The following is a 22,155-nucleotide window of genomic DNA, read 5'->3' as shown; positions in this document are numbered from 1 at the left end:
CGTGGCTTACTCAGACAAGAACCTCCGTCTCGTTTTTGACAAACAGTTCGTCTTTCTACGCTTCTGTATTTTTATTTTGGTCATGATGGTGATACTTGGAGGACAAATTATTTTTTGAGGTTGTGCTTGGGAGAGTTGTTATTTTTTTAAGGTGGTACTTGGTGTAAAAGTTTGAGAACCATTGCAGACGTTCAAACCACTATTGCACCATGCTGGCGGAATTAAATCTAATTGGCCTAAAATGTTCCGCAGTTCAGGCGCCAAAAAAAGCGAAGTCCGACGTCAGATCGATGGATTACTGTTTAAGTGTGCAAAAATGCGTCGGAATTAGCTGCGCACAAACTGACTCGATATGATTGAGTAGTCTCCATCTTTGCTTAAAGTGCATCTAAAGCCATCTTTGGATATTTATAACCAATAAAGTCAACATAACTCACAGTCACCCGCTTTCTAAACATCTTTGTCTTGGCATCCACGAAAAAACTTTTTTCTTTTTTTAGTCCTCAAAGAATCAAATCAAATGGGAATCAAAACGGGAGCTTCACCGCGAGATAAGAGATGACGTCGCAAGAGCAACCTCTGCTTTTCCTCTGAAGCGGTTGACATGAAGAGGAGGTCAGCCAGGGTTCAGCGCAAACTTACAGGAGCTCCCCAGGGCTCGGATTGTGGTCCCCTTATATTTACGGATAGACGCTCATATGTTTTATTGCTTGGAGCATTTTTTCCAGGTCACAGTGACTGTAAACACTTAAAGGACGCATTTCCTTCTGTCTGCTCGTCTGGAAGAAAACAGCAACACCTTCAAGTGATTTGCTATGATTCAGAGAGTCTTGTTTGCACCCTTACCGAGTTGTCATTCTACAACCAAAGGCAAGTCCCGCCCCCCTTAAATTGCAGCCGACATGTCACCGTTCCCAGGCCTTGTTCTCACAGCTGCCCGGTTTATTTTTGCTCGCTTGAGTCAGAGGGGCCCGTTCAACGCTTTTCCCGGGAGAGCCGTGCAGGTCTGCCTTGTGTGTGTGTGGGTGTGTGGGGGGGGGGGAGTATTTACTTCCTGTGAGCCACTCTGCAAATGTCGCGACAATGCAGAGGTGACCATCCACGCATCAACAACTTCAGCTTTACTTCTTTACTTGGGTACACACTTTAATAAGCTTTTTGCAATTTTTGATAAGACTAAATCCGTTTGTATTTTGGGTTGTCGGCTTCTTAAATCCGGCTGTTTTTTGTTTTTTTTTAATTGTAGGCTGTGTGTCTAATCATTTGACTTTTTCTCCTTTCGAAAAAAAGCTCTCCACCAAAAAAAAAAAAAATTCTTGCTAATTTTTGCTAGCTTGCGGGCTTCCTTTTTTCCTGCCATATCACATGACCAAAATGAGTGGTTTGACATTTAAAACAGATGCAAAGTCGAAGTGTGGGCTCATAAAAGGCGGCATTCAAGCTAAGACCATCACTCGCGCTAACCATGAGACGCACCTCAGTAAATTTGGACAGTCAATCAAGAGCATCCTTATTTTTTCCGAAAGCAATTTTCAGTCCATAAAGGTTGGCTTGTATGAGTTCTGAACATAAAAACTAAAAACCAGGCACGTTGACATCTTGTAATAAGTTTTCCCAGCATCGTGCAAGCTGTTATTACTGCAAAAATGCCAAACCAAGTTCTTATTTTCATATTTCCTCTTGGCCAGGTGTCCCAATACTTTTGCGTCCACATTTCCTGATGAATCCATTTATCAACTTAGGGAGCAGACGTGACTCACGACGCTCTCCCCGGTGTTCTGTCTGACTGCGGCTTTACTCATTAACGCGCTCATAGTGTAGTTTGGATTCGAGTCTATTCACTGTTGACTTTGGCCTTTGAGTCTTGTTCAACACTATCGCCGTGTGGTTTCTCCCAACTTCCCTTATGGCTGAATACAGGAAGTGAATTTCCCTTCATTAACCTTGGGCGTTTATTACAAAGCATGTACCCGCGTGAAAAACTCTACGGGCGTCTCATTTCATGAAAAAAAAAATTCAGTTGTTGAAAGTGACGTTTGACTTTGTGAATTCCGACTCATTTTGCTACGCTGATCACATTTGGTATCGGTGTGAAGTATCGGCACACTTTAATGAAGATGGGTGATGGGTTGATCCTTATTTGATCAGACACATTTTAAATACTGAAAAGAATGCGGAATATGAAATGAGTCTATTTATGTTTTACCACCAATGTCGTCTCTGAGACGAAGAAGTCCAAGTCCCCCCACACGGAGTGAGCTCCTCCCTGGCTCCAACATAGCTTCATGAGTCACAGGCTGGGCCTTTGGGAGGTCACTCACCCCTTTGGACTCAAACAAAACCTCCCCTGGGTCAAGTCTCCATCCAGTAAGCGCCAAAGCGTTCTCTTGGTGCTGTTGCTATGCAGCCGACTGTTTTGGTTTCCTCCTTTCTTCATGCGTCCATTAAATTGGTCACAATGAAGGTGACTGTGTGCTCAGCATCTTGAAAAAAAAAATCAACATCACATTTAAAGATTTTTTTTTTTTTTTTCAGCTTTGAAAGCTCCTGCTGCCTTCCACGAGCAGATTCGCAGTCTGAACAGATCGAGGGTAAAAAAAAATTGGATTCTGTTTAGATGTCACTAATCAGTCTGTTTTGTAATTCATCCAACCTGAATTTTTTTTTTTTCTGAGCAGACAGGGAACTTAGTGAAGGACAAGCTTTGCCGCAGACCTGCTCGCTCGGAGATGGTGCACATGAAACTCCGACAAGGTGCGCAATCTCTTTGTTCCTTTTCCTAAAAGAGACAAACTGACGGCGTCTTCCTCACGCAGAGAGCGAGGCCGACGCTTCTGTTCAAGCCGCTCGGCTCGAGCTGAAGCGGGCGCTGCTGGCCGACGATCTCAAGCAGAAGATCGCCCGCAGGCCGGGACCCATGGAACTGGTGGAGAAGAACGATCATGATGGTAGATTTTCACGCATGGGCATCAACAATTTAGGTGGACGTTGGGGAAAAAAAAAAGTGTTGCTACAAACGTCAACAGGATATCAGTGTAAAAACAAAAATGATGACTTTTCTTGGCCTGCCATATAAAATACATTTTTCACACATGATTTTACGGTCTTCCGAGAATACACAATAATCACACAATAAACATTCGTTCTCATTTCTTATCTTTATTGTTATTTTTTTGTTTTACTTTGACCTCAAGGGAGTTTGGATTCTGAGAAAAGCAACCAAAACAAATTCACGTTATTGAAGAGGCAAGCCTGAAGAAATAAGCAGTAAGGCAAAATATGGGTACAACACGAGAAGAAAATAAAATCTGGCATGTTAAAGGAACGCAATACATTTTCACTGAGTCCTGATTGTTATCATTGCAATTAAAATGTTTGATTATTATAATTGCAATTACAATGTTTGTCCTCCAGGTGATAGTCCAGACCCGAGCGAGAGAGCAAATGTGTACACTTTGAGTGAGGACAACAGCGAGGCTTTATCGCCGTGCACTCGCGGCCAAACATCTCCGAGCGCCGACTCGGTCTCGCCGACTCGGACCGAGGCCTCGCCATGTAATTCCTCATCTGATTTATCCTCCACCGGCGAGCAACCCGCAGCTTCATCTCAGCTAATCGCTGCTGCGCTCACAAAGGTCAGCCTCACCTTTTCACAGACACACACACAACACACACACACACTCACACACAACGTCAATACAGATCGGGCAGCTTGATGGAAGCGTGGCCCACAGATTTGCCTCACAGTTTTGAGGTTCTGGGTTCGAGTCCAAAATCTCTACTGCCACAATACAGTAGTAGCTAAAATAAATAAATAAATGAAGCTCGTAAGCACATCAGTGACCTCTGACCTTTAAGTCGTCCAGCAGGTCCCGTTTTTCACCACTCATCTGCCGTTCTCTTCCTGCAGGTGTTAAAACAATGAGGATCTCATTTCCACTTCCTCTTTTTTCATCCAGACATTTTCATCAACTGTTTCCCCTGTGGCGTTCATCCAAATGTCTCATTTCTCATATGCTGTCCTGTGTGTGTGTGTGTGTTTGACTACACAGGAGAGCTCGCCAAAACCGCCGGGCGAGAAAAGCCGCGGCAAAAAGAGCCGAGAGGCCAAGCCAAGGATACGCAAGCTCAAGTATCATCAGTACATTCCCCCGGACCACCACAAACACGAGCTTAAGCCATCGCCGGCGGCGCGCGTGGACGCCGCTTATGTGCGCATTCTGCAGCAGCAGCAGCACTTTTTGCAGCTGCAGATCCTTAGCCAGCAGCACTTTGGCCACCAGCAGGTGGCGCTCAAGTATGATCATCATTTTATTAGATTTTGGGTACAGCTACTTCTTATAGTTTTTATTTATCTATTTATTTTAATTTAATTTTGTGTATATATGGAATCTATTTTTGTATTTAATTTTATTTATTTATTTATGTATTTATTTATTTATCTCTCTGATATGGCACTTTTCTTTTGTGTAAACAGCTGCCATGTGTCTCAAACAACCGCCCTTGTCTTTCTCCACAGCGGTGAAAATGCACAAATGAATCTCTCACTCCCTTTTCCCTTTCCGCTCTCGTTCTGACAGTTCAGCAAGCGACTTCCAAACCAGCTGTTCAGCTAAGGTCCCAAACGAAAACTGCAAGCCTTATCAGTTACCGAGCAATGTTGATGAAATGAAGGTGTGGTTCTTGTTTTTCTATGAAAATGACGACACACTATGAATTTTGTGTATTTGGCGCCATCTGCTGGTTTTGCACTGCCATTGCCTCAAGCGCAAAAGTGACGCGTTGTAATGCTGTTCTGTATGCACTTCCAGGTGGCGGAGCTGAAAGTGGAGCTCAAACTTCGCTCGCTTCCCGTCTCTGGCACCAAGATGGATCTGATCGAGCGGCTAAAGTTGTATCACGAACGTGTCGGCGGCGTGGAGACGAAAGCTCCCGAAAGCACCCCGCCGCTCTCCCCCAAAGCATCTGGCGTGGGCCCGGAGGACAACAGCGGGGCGGATGGTCCCGCGGCACTTCCTCCGGGGCAGAGCGGGTCCTTCGAGAAAGACCGGCGTCTCCACGAGAAGGAGCGTCAGATCGAGGAGCTGAAGAGGAGGCTAGAGCGCGAGCAGAAGCTTGTGGAGGAGCTCAAGCTGCAGCTGGAGGTGGAGAAGAGGACTCAGCAGCTGGGAGAGTCCTCGCCGCTTTCCCTCAGTCCTCCGTCTCCCCTCAAGGGGGAACGCGTGCAAGTCAAACAGGAAGTGGACACAGAGACGAAGCTCAAGCATGCAGATCATCTCAGTTGTCTCCAACAGCCTTGTGGCCATCCCGCGGCCTTCCTGCCACCACTTAAATGTAAGCTCCTCCGAGAGCCTCCTCGCTATGAAGACGCTGTGAAACACACGCGCATGCTGCCGGCTATTCAGGTGACAAACATTCTTCTCACGTTTCCGTCAAATACTGTAAAGCACAATGAAAATGTCATGGCAATGTTTCCTGTAGACTTTGTGTGCAGCAAGCCAGCAGATGGACGACCTGTTTGACATTCTCATTGAAAGCGGGGGTAAGAATGAAAACTATTATAATAGATGACTTTCCAAAAAACATGTGTGATAGGTCCACACTTTGTGAATGCACAGAGATGTCTCCCTCGCTCAAAACCGACCCTCCGGACGCCAACAAGCGAGTGGCGGTCACGCCCAGTGTCACCCTCCTGCCCGTCAACACCGTTCTGTCTCGCCCTCCGCCACGCGTCCAGGTGGCACACATGCCTGCCAAGGAGGTTCCTGTACCCTTGGTCGCCATGGAGATAGAGCCGGGCGACGGCGTGGACACCGAGTCCGACCTCCACGGTATGGACTGGTTGGACCTGAGCGTGTCGGCGCCTGAGGGTGTCTTTACTCCAGACTTCCTGGACACTTACCAGTTGCTCTAGGGGACCACAGAAAGTGGATCGCTCGAGAAAGACTGGCAGAGCAATTGTCAAATTTGCCCTTCAGCTATCAGGCGTGACGCTGTCGCCATCTCCTGGTAAGTTACTAAAATGCAGCCAGTGACAACTTTTTTTATGGGAATCCCAAATGGACGAGCTGTTATTTCTAAAAAAAATAAACAAACTTGCAATATGTGTAATATCAAATAAATACTTGGGACAGTGAATTCCTTATTTATTCATAATTCTTCAAAAAAATTGCAAAAGAAGAAACACGGTCTAAAAATTAGACAAACTCTGCATAAGAAATGAGCTTCAATTAAAGAGCTGTGTGGTTACATAAGCTTGAAAACCCTTTTTATGGCTGGAGATCTGCCCACAGGTGACGTCACCTGATTGTTTTTCTCCATTAAGCTCAACACGTAGTGTGTGGCCAGTAGAGGCCGCTAGAGTGCCATCATTACCAAGAACACGTGAATTAATTAGTATTTTTGTTACTACTTTATTTCAAAAAAATTACAGAGCATGGTGGAAAGATACAATGTATCACATGAGTTGTCGACACGTTCTCGTCCTCACGAGAAACAGATGTTAACATATCCTCCAAGGTCGCAGAAGCCACACAACAAAAAAAGAAAATTCATAGATAACAATGACTTAAGATCTGGTATTTAGTTTTACAAGTGGAAAATCCCTCGACAAGAGGTTCAAAGAACGAAAGCTTTGGCGGCGGGTTTGATGAAGGATGAGAACAGTTCATGATTCATGCGCGATTATCCTTTCACCACACACCTCACGCCACAGGAACATGCCTGGGTGTGTCGGCGAAGAGCTTGAGACGTATGTATCCATTTCGCCAGAAGTTAAAGATGACTCCTCCTGTCTTTCATGGTTTTCATCAGTGTTGCTGATTCATGCACCATGCACCGATTTTCCCTTCACGTGATTGACTTGTTTATCTGTGAATAATATCTGACTGTATTCTAATTAATGTGCAATCAGAAATCTTTGCACAATATGTTTAATTTTATAGAAACAATTCAAATGATGTAGAGGAAGAGAAAAGTTACAGGTTCAATACAATGTTAAACGACAGAAATTAGATAAAGAAGTTAGCTGTGACCTTGGCAACCTTAACAAATACAGAATGTCACAATTGACCATTTCCATGGCAAACACAAGCTTCGAAAGAAAACTCAAATGTAGGAAGTGAATCTTCTTCTTCCCGATTTGTGTCTGGTTGAAACGGTCAAGGGGGCACCGGTTGCGTAAACCGACGTCTCCTGAGGTCACCGTGGACATTTTGCTGACGAACAATACGGAACAATTGCGGCATGATATTTCGAATTGTATTTTTTTTTTTATTCTTGAGGGTTTCCGATGATTTTTTTCAGCTCATGCGACGAATACCCCGAAGCTGAGGGCATGCCGGGAATGGGTCGGACTTTGGTCAATTTAGAGGTTTCTGGTATCCCTCTAATTCCCAAGAAGGTATATTCTGACTCTTCTTTTTTTTCATGTGTCATTTCCTCCCATTTTCTTCCAGCAGCCAACATCTGGTACTCGACCGACGAGTCATGGTATCTTACAAAATTTCGTGCGTATGGGAACATTCACTTTTTTCCATGGAAGCCCTGCGCCAGCCTTTTGTCGTGTCTGCATCAAACGTGACGTCTCCTGTCTCTTCTGTTTTTCAGATTATGCCTTACAACACTGGTAATACTGCGGAAAATAATAAAAGTATTTAAACCGTTGGGTGGCCAGAAACGCAGTAAGCAGCCAAGTATGATGTCAGGAAGCAAGAAACAGACTCGACTTATTTATACATAGTCAGCTTTAGGTGTCGAATGTTCAAAAGCTACACAACAACCAAAACCCAATGACAATGGTCTACATTTGCAGACAAAGACAGTGATTTGACGCCTAGTCTACTTGTGAATGAAAGAATCTGATTAAATTGAGCAAAATTGCTTGAGATTACCGTTTTCTCAAAAAGCCACTCCGCAGTCAAATTTCCAACGAAAGGCCAATTACCTTGCGTGAGTAAGGGAAAAGAACGTGAAGAATTTTGACCATAACACCACGAGCCCTTCCCAGAAGGTGCGCCGGGTTCAGTTGAATCGCCCCCACATTGAATCTATTCAACTTTATGATGATGTCATCTCGAATCGTCCCCTGTGTTTTGCCGGTGGTATTTTTAATAACAGAGTCTGACCACATCCATCAAGTCATTAAAGACCACTTGACTCAGCGCTTGTCACAGCCATGTACATATTTCGCCATCGTAGTTTTTACATTGTTGCTGTGATTTTTTTTTTTTTCTTTTAAGGGGTATTCAGTTGATTGTTACCACCACCATTTTTCTAGGCATTGATGTCACATCTGGACATGTAATTATAAATCATTTGGTGACGCAAATAGGTTTCTCGTCACTGTGTTTCTCAAATCCCGTTTTACGATCATTTTTCTTCTTTTCAGAAGAACCTATTTAAGGTGTGAATAAAGAAATGTGACAAATTAATGAGAGGATAGGGGTGGATAAATTACACCCACTAATAGCCACCGCTGTCCTTTCCAGTGAAGACATGCTCTAAAAAAGTTGTTTTGGAAATGTCCATTACGGTCATGTTGGGACAAACATGTACTCGCAAAGCCAGCATGAGCTGGCCTGCTAACTTTAGCTCATTACTGTAAAGATGCCTCACAGACCTTTCAATCTAAAGTTTGTTTTTCAAGGACACAATGAACAAGTCTTTCCCTTTTACTTGACTAATTTAATTCAATAAAAAACTTTTATTAACTCAGGTTTCCCTTTCCTTTTCTAGTCAAAGTCTAGACAGCCCTTGGGTGGAGGGTGCGGGGTGTCCAAGCATATTTCAGGTGCCCCCACGAGCCCCCCCTAGCTCCGCCAGTGATCTCCTGACCACAGTGGCCACATTAGTCATTATCTAATCACCAGGTTCCGTTTCTTCGTATTTACCCAAGTTATGTTTCTTCACTTTTTTGTTTTCTCAGAAAAGTTTATACGCACGAATACGTGCGTGTATATGCTTGCGTGCTTTATGACAATGTGAAATAAAAAGTCACAGTGTATGACGTCATTTGGGGGCGGATTCGACAGCCATAAAAAGACCCTCGAGAACGTGAACTCAAGCAGAACAAGCCCGCCTTGTGCAGCGAACAGACGAGCCATTCAGAAACCGTTTTAACAACTGAAAGCTTTTGCTCTTTTTTGTTTGGTTAGTTTGTTGTTGTGATCAGTCAACGATGATCTGGACGGTGAAGAACTTCATGCTGCCCCTCGTGCTGCTGTGCTTGTGGCTGTTACAAGAAGGAGCGCAAGCCTGCACCTGTGGCGCGGCGCATCCGCAGCAGGCGCTTTGCCATGCAGATGTCGGTAAGTTTTGAACTTTAAATGTAGTTTTTTTCCATAATGAGTTATATCATGACGTAATATGTTTGAGGTAATTGATTGATAAAACTGTTTTTCCAGACTTGAAAGCCATTAGAGTCAATGTACTTTGATTGATGACGACACAATGTTTTTTCAAGACTTTCGCATCATAATAAATGTACGTTGATTGACGACATCTAAATAACTTTTAAGACGTCTCTAAGATTTTAATTAGATATGTACCAATTGTTCCGGACTGCCAAAAAGCACTATTGTGTAAGCAACGTCAGAAAGAGAATTGCAAAATATTTTCTTGCATTTCCAAAGAAAATGCGCAAACCTTAATTGAACATGGTAGAGGTTTCACACATGATTGAAATATAAAATGCAAATTTATTTTTTGTCAATATTCTCTCATGTTCATCAGTTAAGTTTGTATTTGTTTCCACTTTAAGTAGACTTGATAGCATGATTCAAAGTTTTGTACATCATTGCTATTTCATAGCCTGGCGTTTTTAATCTTTTAACAGGTTTTACTCTACTTTGCAAAAGTCATTAAAAAAATTACTACAATTATTGACTTATTTTGAATCGTGTTTTGAAATAAACTAATGTGCTTGTTTTTTCTACTGCAAAGTATTTAAAAGGCAATAGTTTTGCATGACTTTAAAATTTTCCCCAAAGATATCCTGACAGTCTGAAAGAGCTGTTTTCCTTCATTGGGATTATCCTCACCCTTCAAATATTTTACTTAACGCCAGTTGAGCGATGTTTGCGTGCAATTCTGCAAAGTCAGGCGAGCAGGATTACCGCAAATTGTAGCCAGAGCTGTTGGAGACTTTCTCAGCAACATCAGCACTGTTTTCTCCATTTGTCCACTTCTCGAGGTTTTTTTTTTTTGCAAGTCAGTTGTGCACATCTCCTTAAAAGGAGATACTGTGTTCTGGAGGCCACTATTATAATCCAATCATGATAAGTCAAAGAAAATGATCTTGTTTGCTTTGGCAGCCCCAAATGGATTCCGTGGAAGCATGAGTCACCTGCGTTGGCTCTACGATGATCGAATGATACTTTTCTTTCCTGTCACATGATCAATCACACGTTGAGCTTTTATTTTTGTTTAAGCACTTGGCTGTATTAGAGCTGAAAAGGCACATTTGTATCATCTTAATACTTTTCCACTTGATGTGTTCTATCCCTGCTCTCACATTCAAAGCTCTCAAATCAGGAAGCTGGAAAGTAAGAGTCATTTCCCCATCCCCATTTTTTTTTTTTAACAGAAACTCAGGAAGGTTTTTTTTAGGGCATTATCGTGGTTTAATTCTAGTCTTCAAAAGTGCTGACTGGCTTTCTTGGTGTGTTTTGGATTCCGGCTGGGTACATCTGATGAAACAGTCATGCGGTGCTGCCGTCTTGGCCGCAAATCCTCAAAGCTGGATGCCAGTATTTTTATTGTAATGTCATTTCATTTATTTTAGTCATCAAAGCAAAGGTGGTGGGAGTGATGGATAATGGTGACCTCTTCAAGCCCATGAAGTATAACATCAAACAGACCAAGGTAAAATATTTATTATATTCAAGTATCTGCATGTATGAAGACAGTAAATTGATTTTACTTTTTTTTTCAAACAGATGTTCAAGGGCCCTAACAAGAATTTTGATTTGATCTATACCCCTTCATTGTGCAGCGTCACTCTGTCTAAAGGCATCGATTATCTAATCTCAGGTATGTATGTATATTGTGCCCATGGTCCAACTATAGACATAAAAATATCATTCATTAATGCTTTAAACCTAATTGCCATTCACTGAGAATGATTTTTTTCACAAATGTCTTTATTATTTTTTTGCCCCCCACCGTCCTTTCTTGTCCTCTCCACAATTCCAGGCAGACTGGATTCCAACCACACGCTGCACGTCAACCTGTGCAACTTCGTCGAGCCGTGGAATAAGTTGACCGCTGCGCAAAGGAGTAGCCTGGTGCATCGCTACGAAATGGGCTGCGGGTGCAAGGTGGGAATTTTGTATTTTGCATTTAGACTGCTCAGTAGTGGCGCCCTTATGCTAACCAAAACAGCAGCACCTACCGATGAAAGTCAAGTCTTAGTTGTGGAGATGTTGTATAATGAGTGTTAGTGACCTTTGACCTTGGTTGCTCTCGCAGATCACTTACTGCACCTCCGTCCCGTGCGCCATCAGCACCCCCGCTGAGTGCTTGTGGACAGATTACCTGACGGAAGGTGTCGTCTTCGGCAGCCAGTCCCGGCACTTTGCCTGCATCAAGAGAAACGACGGCTCTTGCGCCTGGTACCGGGGTGCCGAATACCCCAAAAAGAAATTCATGGAAATTGAAGAGCCTTAAAATTATAGGGAGTGTTTTTTTTTCCATGGTGATGAGCACTTTCTGTCTTCAAAATATATTTCAGTAAACAATGATGAGCCCTCCTATGTTTTATATGCTATTTGTAAAATGTTGATTCTGTCAAGAGAACTAGATAGCTCACTCTTTTGCATACAAGTTTGTGAAGCCAATTTCAGTGGTGTTTGGAACAATATTGTATTTTTTTTGACTTGTTTAATAAATATTACAGTAATATTTGTAGTGGTTACTTGAAATCTGCTGCTCTCTGGTGGTAATTAATTATGGTGAATAACTATTCTAGGTTATTCAAATACACCGTTCCTTCAGATTAAAATTTTTATTTAAAACTAAAATTACCTTAAAACGCCACAGACGGGCAAACATACCATTTACAGTGTGTGGCAGATTTTTATAGCTAAGAACGCATATTTGTACACAGTGCAGAAACCAAACAATAGTTACATATTTTTTATCCTCTGCAAAGAATGATTAAAGCACTTAACAGTGGTTGAGTGGAATTCTATGATTAAACTTAACTTCTGCCTTGGTCAGAAATTTTATAATCGTGGTCACGCTGCATATGGTTTAATACATTTAGAGTATGTTATTAAGTATGAAGCACACTGTATAATGTGACGTTTAACAATTAAATTTCACTTCGGAAATGATCCTTTTTGAGTGTTGAAAGTTGATGACGGTCCGAATCTCGTATCTCAAGGTACCGCTGTGTTACGTAACCATTGGGAGGGTATGTCATCAATGTATATTACTCTTTATTTTTCTGAATCAGATTCCCGTAAAATTTGACCACTACATCTTGTAAGATTTCATTCTTGTTCTGTGGCTCTCAAATGTATTTAGTAACTCTAAAAAAAAAAAAAAAAGACATTATTTCAGCTTTCCAGTAGTTGATCATTGAAAATGGTAAACAGCATAGGCCGCGCGTCACGTCGCTTTCTGACAGCGTAGTAACTACTAAGCCGCTGATTGGCTCAACCTTGACACAAAGGCGGGACTTGTTCACCGATAGGTCTTCGCTAGGAGCCCATCAATGTCGTCACCGCCCTCTCATAATGCAGCATGGGCTAAAATACCAGCGGACCGAGAAGCAGCATCTGCCCAACGGACTTCTCCCTTCTCAAAGATTTTGACCGTTACAAAGGTGAGGCCATGAAGAAGGTTTACATATCAAAAAAAAAATTTTTTTTTGCCTCGTTTGTGCTTGAGTGATGTCATCGACGTTTTTGGGCGCGGAGACGCTAACCATTGCAGCAAGCGAGTGAGGGCAACGCGAACCCTCCCCGCCACGTTAGGTTAGCCGGCTAGCCTTTAGCCACCGCCGTCCTTTAAAAACACGCTAAATGGCTCAACTCCTCAAAATTAACGACACATAAATCACTCAACACGACTCTTAAAGTTAACATGGACGCAATGGCATCATTTCATTGCCCTTCTGACGCCGTTTAATGTCGACATTGGCTCTTGGTTGGGGTTAGCAACTTAGCATGCTAACCCCACGCTAAGTGGCCCGACACGTCGCGGTCATGAAGTGACAGACACAGCCGAGGTGAAAATGAGTTATGCCTTATAAAATATACATTTTTAAATGGTGGAATTGATTTTTACTATGTAATTACGACAAACTCGACGATCGAATTTTAGTGTCACGTATGGTGCATGGAAATAGTCGATGCCAAATGCCCTCAAACATGTTTCCATGTTGTATGCTGACCCACAAGGGAGAGACATTCACTGGGGAGGAAGTGTTCCACGTGTTAGGGTTGAAAGGGATGATTTATATGTAATTTAAGGGTTGAAATGGGAGTAGCTCTCTATGTAAACAGTTTTGTTGTGAACGATAAAGAGGCTTGACTAGTTGTCAGTTACAGCATCTCTCAAGTATCCATGACTGCCTTTCATCATTGGATCTGGTCGGCTGCAACCAAGGGGATTAAATGAAATTCTCTAATTTTTCAACTTTTAGTTTGTTTTGGATTGATGATTATCAGTTTGTCCAATTAGTGACTCAGTTGCATGGTCTTTTTTTTTTTTACATCGGACACTTTTGATGAAATCTACCTATTTCTGCAATGGTGTAGTATTTTGGTGACATAATCAGAAACGATATTAATAAATAAATCAGTTGCTCATATTTACATGCTGCTTTTTAAAATCATGTGCCTTTGTTGCTTGTTTAAAAAGTAGGCCCCAGAGGAATCAGAAAATCACATTTGCAACACAGATTGCGCTTTTGTTAAACTCTGATGGCAGCCGCGTTATTGTAAGCTGCAAGGACATGCTTTAAACTGCAGAAACTGTTTATTTTTTTTGCCCAACATCATCTGCAATGTGTAGGTTAGTGATTTATTTTTGCAAGCTTGATTCGAAACATGCCAGATATTTTTCTTATGGAATATCATTTTTAGAAGCAGCAGGCATGATTAATTGAAAATTCTTCCATTCACTGCCTTTGGCAATTTCTTGTTTTCCCTTTTACAGCCCCTTCATTATCCAATTGGTTGCAATTAAAAGGCGACTGTTAAATTGCATAACAACATGGCTGTCGTCTTCACACCCGTGGACTGCGTGTCATCCTATCGAGTCTGCAACGGCTGCACGTGAAGGTCGCGGTGTCCTTGTGCATATGTTCGGGCCTGCTCCCCCCCCACCCCATTCTGGTGACATCACCACCCTCTGTGATGTCTTTCTAGGTGTTGGGTAGTGTTTTGGAGCGACGCAAAGAAAGAGGATGTTTACGTTGAGCACAATCGTGCCGAGCTTTCTGATTATTAGGTGACTGGTACATGCTGCTTGTGGTCAAGCACATGCATGCTGAGCTTTTAGTGCGATTACAGTATTTAAAGGGACAGTAGCCTGACTACAACGCATTGATGGGCAGTTAATTTTTGATTAATCCAAACCAATTCCGAATGACTGAACTGTTTGGTGCCACGAAAGCTGTTGAGGGGAATTATTTCATTTTATTTTCGGGGGGGGGGGGGGGGGGGGGGCTCATATTCCACACAATTGACGCCTCCCTTCTTTTCAGTGATGGTCCAACAATGCCGATTGTGGACAAACTCAAGGAGGCGCTAAAGCCAAGTCGAAAGGAGTCAGGCGATGACGGCGACCTGAACAAGCTGCTGGCCTCCTCGGCCAAGAAGGTCCTCTTGCAGAAGATCGAGTTTGAGCCCGCCACCAAGGGTTTCTCCTATCAGCTGGACAGCTTGAAAAATAAGTACGTGATCCTCAATCCCAGGAATGAAAGTTGCCCCGGGCAGAAGGTGGGCGAGCCCGCCCAAATCAAGAGGCAAGGTAACCAAACGGAGCGCTTTGCTTTTCGACACGCGCATCTGTGCTTTGTTTTTATTCCAAATGTGAATGTCTAGTTTCAGAGAATACAGTCGGGGGCCAAGGCGATGGCATTGCCGCGCCGCAGAAGATGCTCTTCCCGGCGAACAAGTTGACCCTCAAATGGGAGCGGGTGTACAGGGTGGGGGCCGGCCTCCATAACCTGGGCAACACCTGTTTCCTCAACTCCACCGTGCAGTGTCTCACCTACACGCCGCCGCTCGCCAACTATTTGCTCTCCAAGGAGCACAGCCGCGTCTGTGAGTGTTTCATCCCAAACATAGCCTGGGTTACACAGCTTGCGTTCCCATGACAACCAGAGACGGAGCTAGGGCGTTGTGACTAGGAAAGCGACTTGGATACTGGATTTTTGGTGGTAGTTGGTGTCACTAGTATCAAAAACATACAATTGTACAGTTGATTTAGGATACCCCCACACACACAAATGTGTCATTACCACACTGACAAATGTTTGTGTTTTTCAGGCCACCAGTCAGGCTTCTGTATGATCTGCGTCATGCAGAACCACATCATCCAGACATTTGCCAACACGGGCAACGCCATCAAGCCCGTGTCCTTCATCAGAGACCTAAAAAGTGAGACAGCCGCCGTAGCTTTGTATTTGTTTTGCTTGATGCAACTCTGTGACGTCACACTGCGGTACATTCGGCGAGCAGAATGAATGAATGGAGGACGTATGGGGAGATGAGGGGAGAGTTTAGGTGCTGGAGTCCCAAAGGACCCCCCCCGCTATTCTCCTTCCTGGCGACCCCCCTCCCTACCTGCTTACTGCTGCAGTCTCCATAACCACCGCCCGTCCGCACCATCTTCCCCTCGAGTGCCCTCTCCGTCTCCTTGTGACTGCAGGCTTGGATGCTTTAGCACAAAAAAATTCCTGAAAAAACAACACAATGTCACCAGTATTAAATTATTAGGAAGACAAAAAGGATTTAGAATTTCCACCCACTGAATGTGACTTATTGCTGGGAATACAGCGATGAGAGTATTAAATATCGACCAGCTTCGTATTTTTTTTCCTCCTCCCTCCTGTGCCTCCAGGAAGGCTCGAAGCTTCCTGAGCTACATTAGCGCTAATGCGATCAGCCTGTTAAAACTCGCTAAGTGACTGTAAATGTTTCTTTTTTTTTTTTATTATTTAGGGGGAGGTTGAGAGGTTGCAAAAACATCACGGGTGGTTACTCAGAAAAGGGTGTGCCAAATCTGTTTTGAAGTATCTTGTTGTGACATTTTAAAAAGATTAACGGCGCTCTTTGGGCAGTCATTAACAAGCGATCATTCTGAACAACGCACTCACTGCCATCATTTTTTTTATTCCGCTTAATGCTATAATGACCACTTGCTGTTGAAAATATGGCATTTCAGTGATTTATGGAAAGTTGATTTGAGCGTGCTTTTTTTGTGCAGAGATCGCCCGACATTTCCGCTTCGGTAGCCAGGAGGATGCGCACGAGTTCTTGCGGTACACCATCGACGCCATGCAGAAAGCCTGTCTCAACGGCTACCCAAAGTATGCACCCCCCCTGCCCCTCCATGTCCACATCTTTTTTTTTTTTTCTTTAAATAACAAAGAACAATATTTTTAGACTCGACAGACAGACACAAGCCACAACACTGGTGCACCAGATTTTTGGAGGTTACCTGCGCTCAAGAGGTATTGACGGAGCAAAATATCACACGGGACAATTAGTTGATTGATCTTCTATTTATTGCTTTTGTATATTCTTTGCAGTAAAATGTTCCATTTGTAAAAGTGTGTCAGACACCTACGACCCTTACCTGGACATTGCTGTGGAGATTCGGGTAGGTTCAAACTAATACACAAACAAGAATGAATTAATTCCAGCTTGTAACGTCTTAAATGTCATTGTATCTTTTAGCAAGCTGTCAACATCGTGCGAGCCTTGGAGCTTTTTGTCAAACCAGATGTTTTAAGTGGCGACAATGCTTACATGTGTGCCAAGTAAGTCCAAGACCTTCTGTGTACTTTGTGGTCTGTTCACATTTAAGATGTGTGCCCCTCCCCTTTCAGGTGCAAAAAGAAAGTGCCAGCGACAAAGCGCTTCACCGTCCATCGAACGTCAAATGTGCTGACGCTTTCGCTCAAGAGATTTGCCAACTTCAGCGGAGGCAAAATAACAAAGGTCGACAAATAATTTCCCATGATTGAAGGACTGCATACTTTCTCCTCATACCTCACATATTTTCCTTTTTCTCCTTTTTTGTTTTTTAAAGGATGTTGGCTATCCAGAATTTCTCAACATCCGTCCCTACATGTCTCAGAGCTCAGGCGATCCCGTCATGTATGGCCTCTACGCCGTCCTGGTTCACTCTGGCTACAGCTGCCACGCCGGACACTACTACTGCTACGTTAAGGTGCCACCATTGCATACACAATCTTCATGGGGCAAAAAAAAAAAAAAAATAGCCTGAGAGATGCCAGTGTTCATCATGACAAGTTAACAACAGAAATCTCAAAAGGTTGCTTTGATGCTGCTGTGCACTGACCCCTAGTGGTGAGTCTTGTGCACGACAGCCCTAAGCTCATGTTTACAGTAGCGCTGTGGAATGTTTTGAGTCTATAATGAATCATCCTTACATGCATATTTATTTTGCTGTTGTAGGCGAGCAACGGACAATGGTACCAAATGAACGACTCCATGGTCCACTCCAGCAACATCAAAGTGGTCTTGAACCAGCAGGCCTACGTGCTTTTTTATCTGAGGTGAGAACCGGCGCGCTTTTGCGAGCGTCAACACTTTTACTACCACCTTTGTTGTTGTGTTTATTGAAGAATCCCAGAGACAAAGAAGAATGCAGATGGACAGTCGGGCAAACAGGGAATGCTGCATACTGCGAAGAACAGCGCCTCGTCAGAGCAAATTAAGAGGCTCAATCTGAATGGACCTCTTTCTTCCCCGCAGGTCACAAAGGTACATACATGTCGAAAAGAAAAATGAGGACGGGGTTTATTTGTCTTCTGATGAACACATATGACTAAATCTGGTTTCCGTGGCTGAACAGAAACTGGAGCCAGCGCAACTGCGTAAGATCCAGTCCATGGATGGCGGTTTGGGCCTACCGGTGGCCAGAAACGGCGTTAGCACTCAGCCGCAGCCCCGCCTCTCCGGCTGGACCTCGTCCTCCTCCAACGGCGCCGCCAAGCTGCCTGGCGGGCCCGCGGTTATCGAGGAGCCCTTCAAGAAGCTGAAGAAGCCCTCTCCTCAGAGCCAGTTGCGCTGCAGCACGCCGACGCCGTCCAGCAACGGCAACAACAACGGCGTCGGCAGGACCGATGGAGACAAAAAGCAAGATGGCGGCAGAGGCCTCACTGCGTCTACCTCATTCAAGTCTCTGTCCGACTCCTCCTCTGCCGACACCACAGAGTCAAAGGTAAGTCCGACGTTGCTTTTAAACAGCTACACCAGAGAATATGTGCCCAAGGGCCACATTTGATTTTTAAAACATTCCTATCATTGTTCTGCAAACCAGGACATGGCAGGTCCTAAGAGTGCGCCAGCGGGAGGCGCTCCCTCCACCCCTCGAAAAGCATCCGGCGCCACAGCATCCCCCGCCAAGAGCGTGGAGCGCTCCCACAGCGCAGAGGAGCAGAAGACGGCCAAAATGAAACCCCCGGCTCTCAACAACATCACAGCGGAAGCCACCGGAAGCACCATGTCCCCGCCTCCCGCCAAGAAGCTGGCGCTGTCGGCCAAGAAGGTGAACCACATTCACGAACTGTTTCGACTTTCGTTAAAATATTGTTGGAATCCATTGGAACATTCTTAAATACATCTAAACTGTCCTTAGGGGGCAGTAGAAAATATCACACTCTGATCAATACAATATAGTTATTCCTCCTCGCTGAACTCAATTGAATGATGTCACATTAAAGTTTCTTCCCTTGTGAATGTAACGGTCTAATCAACCACACAGTCTATGGTTTGTCTTCTTTTCCTTTTTTTACCTTCTTTTTTTTCTAACCATTTCTATTTGTTCTCTGCCATGCCCCCTCCTCTTTGTTCCTCCATCTTTTCCTGCCATCCCGCCATCCTTTATTTAATTTAATTCTCTCCTCCTTTCTTTGTCACATTCATGGCTACTTTTTTCTTTTAGACCACCAAGTTTTTATTTTTGTCGATAACTGCAGGCTCACAGCCGGAGTCCGAGCAGCACTGATTCTCCACGACGACTGTCTGGCGACTCCCTTCATGTAAATCACCATAACCACCTTGCCGCGACGCTTGATACTCACAGGTTGGGAATTTGTTGCTTCTTTTAGTTTATTTGGTGTAGTCCCTATGTTTTCTTTTTTTGGTACTAAAAGCAATGATTGTATTCCCAGAGCTTCATCCCGTTCCCCCAAAAAACACGCATCACCTTTGAAACGTTCCCCTGTCGTCACGCCGCTCCAACCGCACGCCAGCCCATCTCTGAACGGCTTCCACCTTCCTGCGCAAAAGAGCCCCAAGTCCTCCCACCAGCCCCAAGAAGAACCAAACCGCCCCCCGACTCAAAACGTCAACCAAAAGAAAAAGAGGAGAAAGAAGCGGCGCCACTCTGAGGTGGAAGTCAACCCGGAAGCTGTTGTGGAGGCGCCGTCAAACCCCGTCGGTGAAAAGAAGAAGAAAAAGAAGCGAAAAAGAGACCAAGAAGACGGCGAGAAGACAGCGGTGGGAGAAAGTCTCCCGTCCCATCTGGATCCAGCCAAGCCGGAAGAGGAGGATTGGTGCCAGGGCGGCATGTGGAGTCTCTCCAGTCGTCAAGAAGCTGAGGAGCCAAAAGAGAAGCGAGACTCCGCCGCAGAAACGGTGTGTCAGACCAACGGGAAAGACCATGAGGCGGACTGCGTGCTGTTAAAGAAGAAGAAACAGAAGAGGAAGAAAAAGAAAATTCTGCTGGAGGCTCCGCAGCAAACAAATTCATCAGCTAGCACTTCAGAAAGGTGAGAAGAGTTATCAAGTCTTAATCGACTTGAGCAGTTTTTAGCTCTTCTCTTTTGGAACAGTTTTGTGGGATTCACATTTTCTCAAAAATTTCACTGGGACATTTTCTCATATAGACTTTCTGAATAAGCAATATAGTCTTTTATGAAAGCTAAGTTGAAAAGGTAAATTTCTTTGAAAAAGTAATTTCTCCGTAATATCTCATTTAACTGCAGCCATTCCAAGGCCGATCTGAACGATGAAAAGGTCCTCACAAAAAAAGACAAAAAGAAGAAAAGGAAGCTGAAAGAAGTGAGTCAACCTTGCCCGGAGGCGCAAAATGGAGACGCTGAGGAGCCCCCGCCCAAAAAGAATGCGACGGCAGGTGAAAAGATGCGCAAGCTCAGCACCGGTACGCGCAACCACAGAAACGCAAACGTAAACAAAAATGACATGATTAGTTATTGTGTCATGTTTGTGCCATATGAAGCCACAGTGCTGGTTTGGGACAGCCAGGTGAAAGACGGCTATAAGCGGCGGCCACCGGCGAGTGACGTGTCGGAAGAAACCCCGGCCCGCACCGTCGCCAGTGCCGGCGTGTCCTGGGATGGCAAAAGGAGCAGCGACGTAGTGGAGGAGCTGATGCGGAACGCCTCGGACAAAGCCTATGGCGCTTGCGGTGAGAGAGTTGCTGCAGAAACCAGAGCAGAACTATTTGGAAAAATATTCATCATTTTATATATTTTTTGGTCCGCTCTAGTACTCAGTTGGGACGGTGAGGTTTCCGCTATCAGTCGAGACGCCATCCAAGATGCTCGCCTGGCCAAGAGCGATACGGTGATCGACGAGTGGGATGAAGACTTTGACAGTGGCAAGGTGAGAGGAGTGTCTTTTTAAAAATCATATGCCTTGCTGTCATTAGGAATAAATTCATTTCAAATATTTAGATTTCATGGATGTGGAAAAGATTTTCAAAGGAGTCTTGTGCTGGCTTTCACTAGGTGAAAAAGACAAAAAGCTGGAAAAGAGAAAAGTGGCGAGGCGGCGGCGGCAGCATCTTCCAGCAGATCCAGGACCGCCGCAACAAGTGGTCCGTGAAGCCCGGCGGGAGGCGAGCCTTCCCCGGGTGTCGCTGACAACTTCTGGACTGGAAATGGAGACACCCAAAAAAAAAAAAAATCCCTCCCCCTTTTTTTTTTTTGTTCTCGATTCTGAATGAGCCAATTACCAAAAATAATACTGGACCTCCATTTTGTATCATCAGCCTCAGTTTTTTTTTCCCTGGGCCACTGGATCTCTTTCTATGAAATAGAATTAAGTTCTCCATATATTTTAGTTTTCCGAATGTTCTGATTTTATACCTTTTATCAGCCGCTGTGTTATGTTGCTGTGTTGAGTGGCTAGTTTTTCCCACTGAATTTATTTTATTTTTTTAATTCATTTCCACACTTTTTGGAGCACCAAAAGGAACGGACGACATGTGTAGGCCATAATGTTACATTTTCTTCTCATGTTTTTTACGATACACAAATTGATATTCAATCTAATGATAAAATTCACTGTTGTGCTCAAGAGTATTTGCAATGGCGGCGAGGGGGCGTTTCTCAACTCACAGTTTAACATTGCGCTTGATCTCCCCCTCACGTCAGTTGAAGTAATTTATTCATATACCTCTATGCAATTTTTTTCGTCGCTCCCGGTCACCTCCACAAAATGGGCGGAGACTCAGGAAGCCATCACATATGTACTGTATTCCATCGCCATATGACCACAACTGTTTTGTAAATGTGGTGGGGGAAATTGGATGTCATCTTGCGCCAGAACATTAACTTAAGACACGCACTGTACAAATACTACATCAGTTTACAACAAATGGTTCAGGGTCACGACCCCTCCCTCCTGCACCAACGTCATGACACAAAATGCATTGTATACAGTCCTCCCATGCTGTAAAAATCTGCCCCTTCTTTCCAGTTTAGAGATTCTGCCTTGAATCGGCCGTATATAGTTATAAATATATTGAGAAGACATCTTTAATCGAGCAGTCGGTGGGTGTTTTACCTGCACAGCGTTTTGTCAAGGCCGCTGAAATGAACCTTACACACTTGCACCACGTTTGAAGAAAACAAAAAGAAAAGGTGCAATAAAGTTATGACTTTTTGTCAAGCTGCTCTGTGTTTGATATTACCCCCTG

General features: G+C 44.1%; 3 protein-coding genes across 15 annotated transcripts in view; all 3 read left to right on the top strand.

Annotated features, from left to right (window-relative positions):
- The window catches only part of mrtfbb (myocardin related transcription factor Bb), a 28,946-nt gene extending 20,320 nt beyond the window's left edge, over positions 1–8,626 (top strand). For 9 of the 11 annotated variants that reach the window (XM_088358818.1, XM_088358821.1, XM_088358816.1 and 6 more), the window contains 9 exons: positions 2,536–2,591; positions 2,679–2,754; positions 2,817–2,948; positions 3,415–3,635; positions 4,053–4,297; positions 4,581–4,674; positions 4,812–5,405; positions 5,482–5,542; positions 5,619–6,138. In XM_088358818.1, coding sequence (XP_088214944.1) covers positions 2,536–2,591; positions 2,679–2,754; positions 2,817–2,948; positions 3,415–3,635; positions 4,053–4,297; positions 4,581–4,674; positions 4,812–5,405; positions 5,482–5,542; positions 5,619–5,914 — 1,775 coding nt within the window. In that variant the 3' untranslated portion in view covers positions 5,915–6,138. Of the gene's footprint in view, positions 1–567; positions 2,465–2,535; positions 2,592–2,678; positions 2,755–2,816; positions 2,949–3,414; positions 3,636–4,052; positions 4,298–4,580; positions 4,675–4,811; positions 5,406–5,481; positions 5,543–5,618; positions 6,139–7,305 lie in introns of those variants that run through there. The other 2 variants (XR_015853556.1, XM_088358822.1) reach the window with 2 other exon arrangements.
- Positions 8,627–9,047: 421 nt separating this feature from the next.
- Positions 9,048–11,901, top strand: LOC148384061 (metalloproteinase inhibitor 2-like). Its single transcript, XM_088358828.1, has 5 exons — positions 9,048–9,308; positions 10,784–10,863; positions 10,938–11,031; positions 11,194–11,318; positions 11,470–11,901. Exons 1-5 carry the CDS (start codon positions 9,179–9,181, stop codon positions 11,665–11,667), a joined length of 627 nt encoding a protein of 208 aa, XP_088214954.1. The 5' UTR covers positions 9,048–9,178; the 3' UTR covers positions 11,668–11,901.
- An 808-nt stretch (positions 11,902–12,709) lies between these two features.
- Positions 12,710–22,127, top strand: usp36 (ubiquitin specific peptidase 36). Of its 3 annotated transcripts, none has more exons than XM_088357540.1 (20): positions 12,710–12,829; positions 14,717–14,982; positions 15,057–15,278; positions 15,504–15,614; positions 16,444–16,546; positions 16,623–16,690; positions 16,769–16,839; positions 16,917–16,999; positions 17,069–17,180; positions 17,272–17,412; positions 17,661–17,761; positions 17,831–17,969; positions 18,061–18,429; positions 18,529–18,756; positions 19,187–19,293; positions 19,382–19,981; positions 20,198–20,373; positions 20,452–20,640; positions 20,722–20,837; positions 20,963–22,127. In XM_088357540.1, the coding sequence occupies exons 2-20, from the start codon at positions 14,730–14,732 to the stop codon at positions 21,095–21,097; spliced, it is 3,324 nt and encodes a 1,107-aa protein (XP_088213666.1). In that variant the 5' UTR covers positions 12,710–12,829; positions 14,717–14,729; the 3' UTR covers positions 21,098–22,127. The 3 variants fall into 3 exon arrangements, with proteins under 3 accessions (XP_088213666.1, XP_088213667.1, XP_088213665.1); XM_088357541.1 differs by having other exon boundaries at positions 20,195–20,346; XM_088357539.1 differs by having other exon boundaries at positions 20,195–20,373.
- Positions 22,128–22,155: the final 28 nt, after the last annotated feature.

The sequence above is a fragment of the Syngnathus floridae genome, chromosome 17, assembly GCF_059516105.1.
Source record: "Syngnathus floridae isolate MCC-2025c chromosome 17, RoL_Sflo_1.0, whole genome shotgun sequence".
In the NCBI taxonomy this organism is placed as follows: domain Eukaryota; kingdom Metazoa; phylum Chordata; class Actinopteri; order Syngnathiformes; family Syngnathidae; genus Syngnathus; species Syngnathus floridae.
The sequence above is the reverse complement of the archived record's forward strand: the minus strand, read 5'-3'. Positions and strand labels throughout refer to the sequence as shown.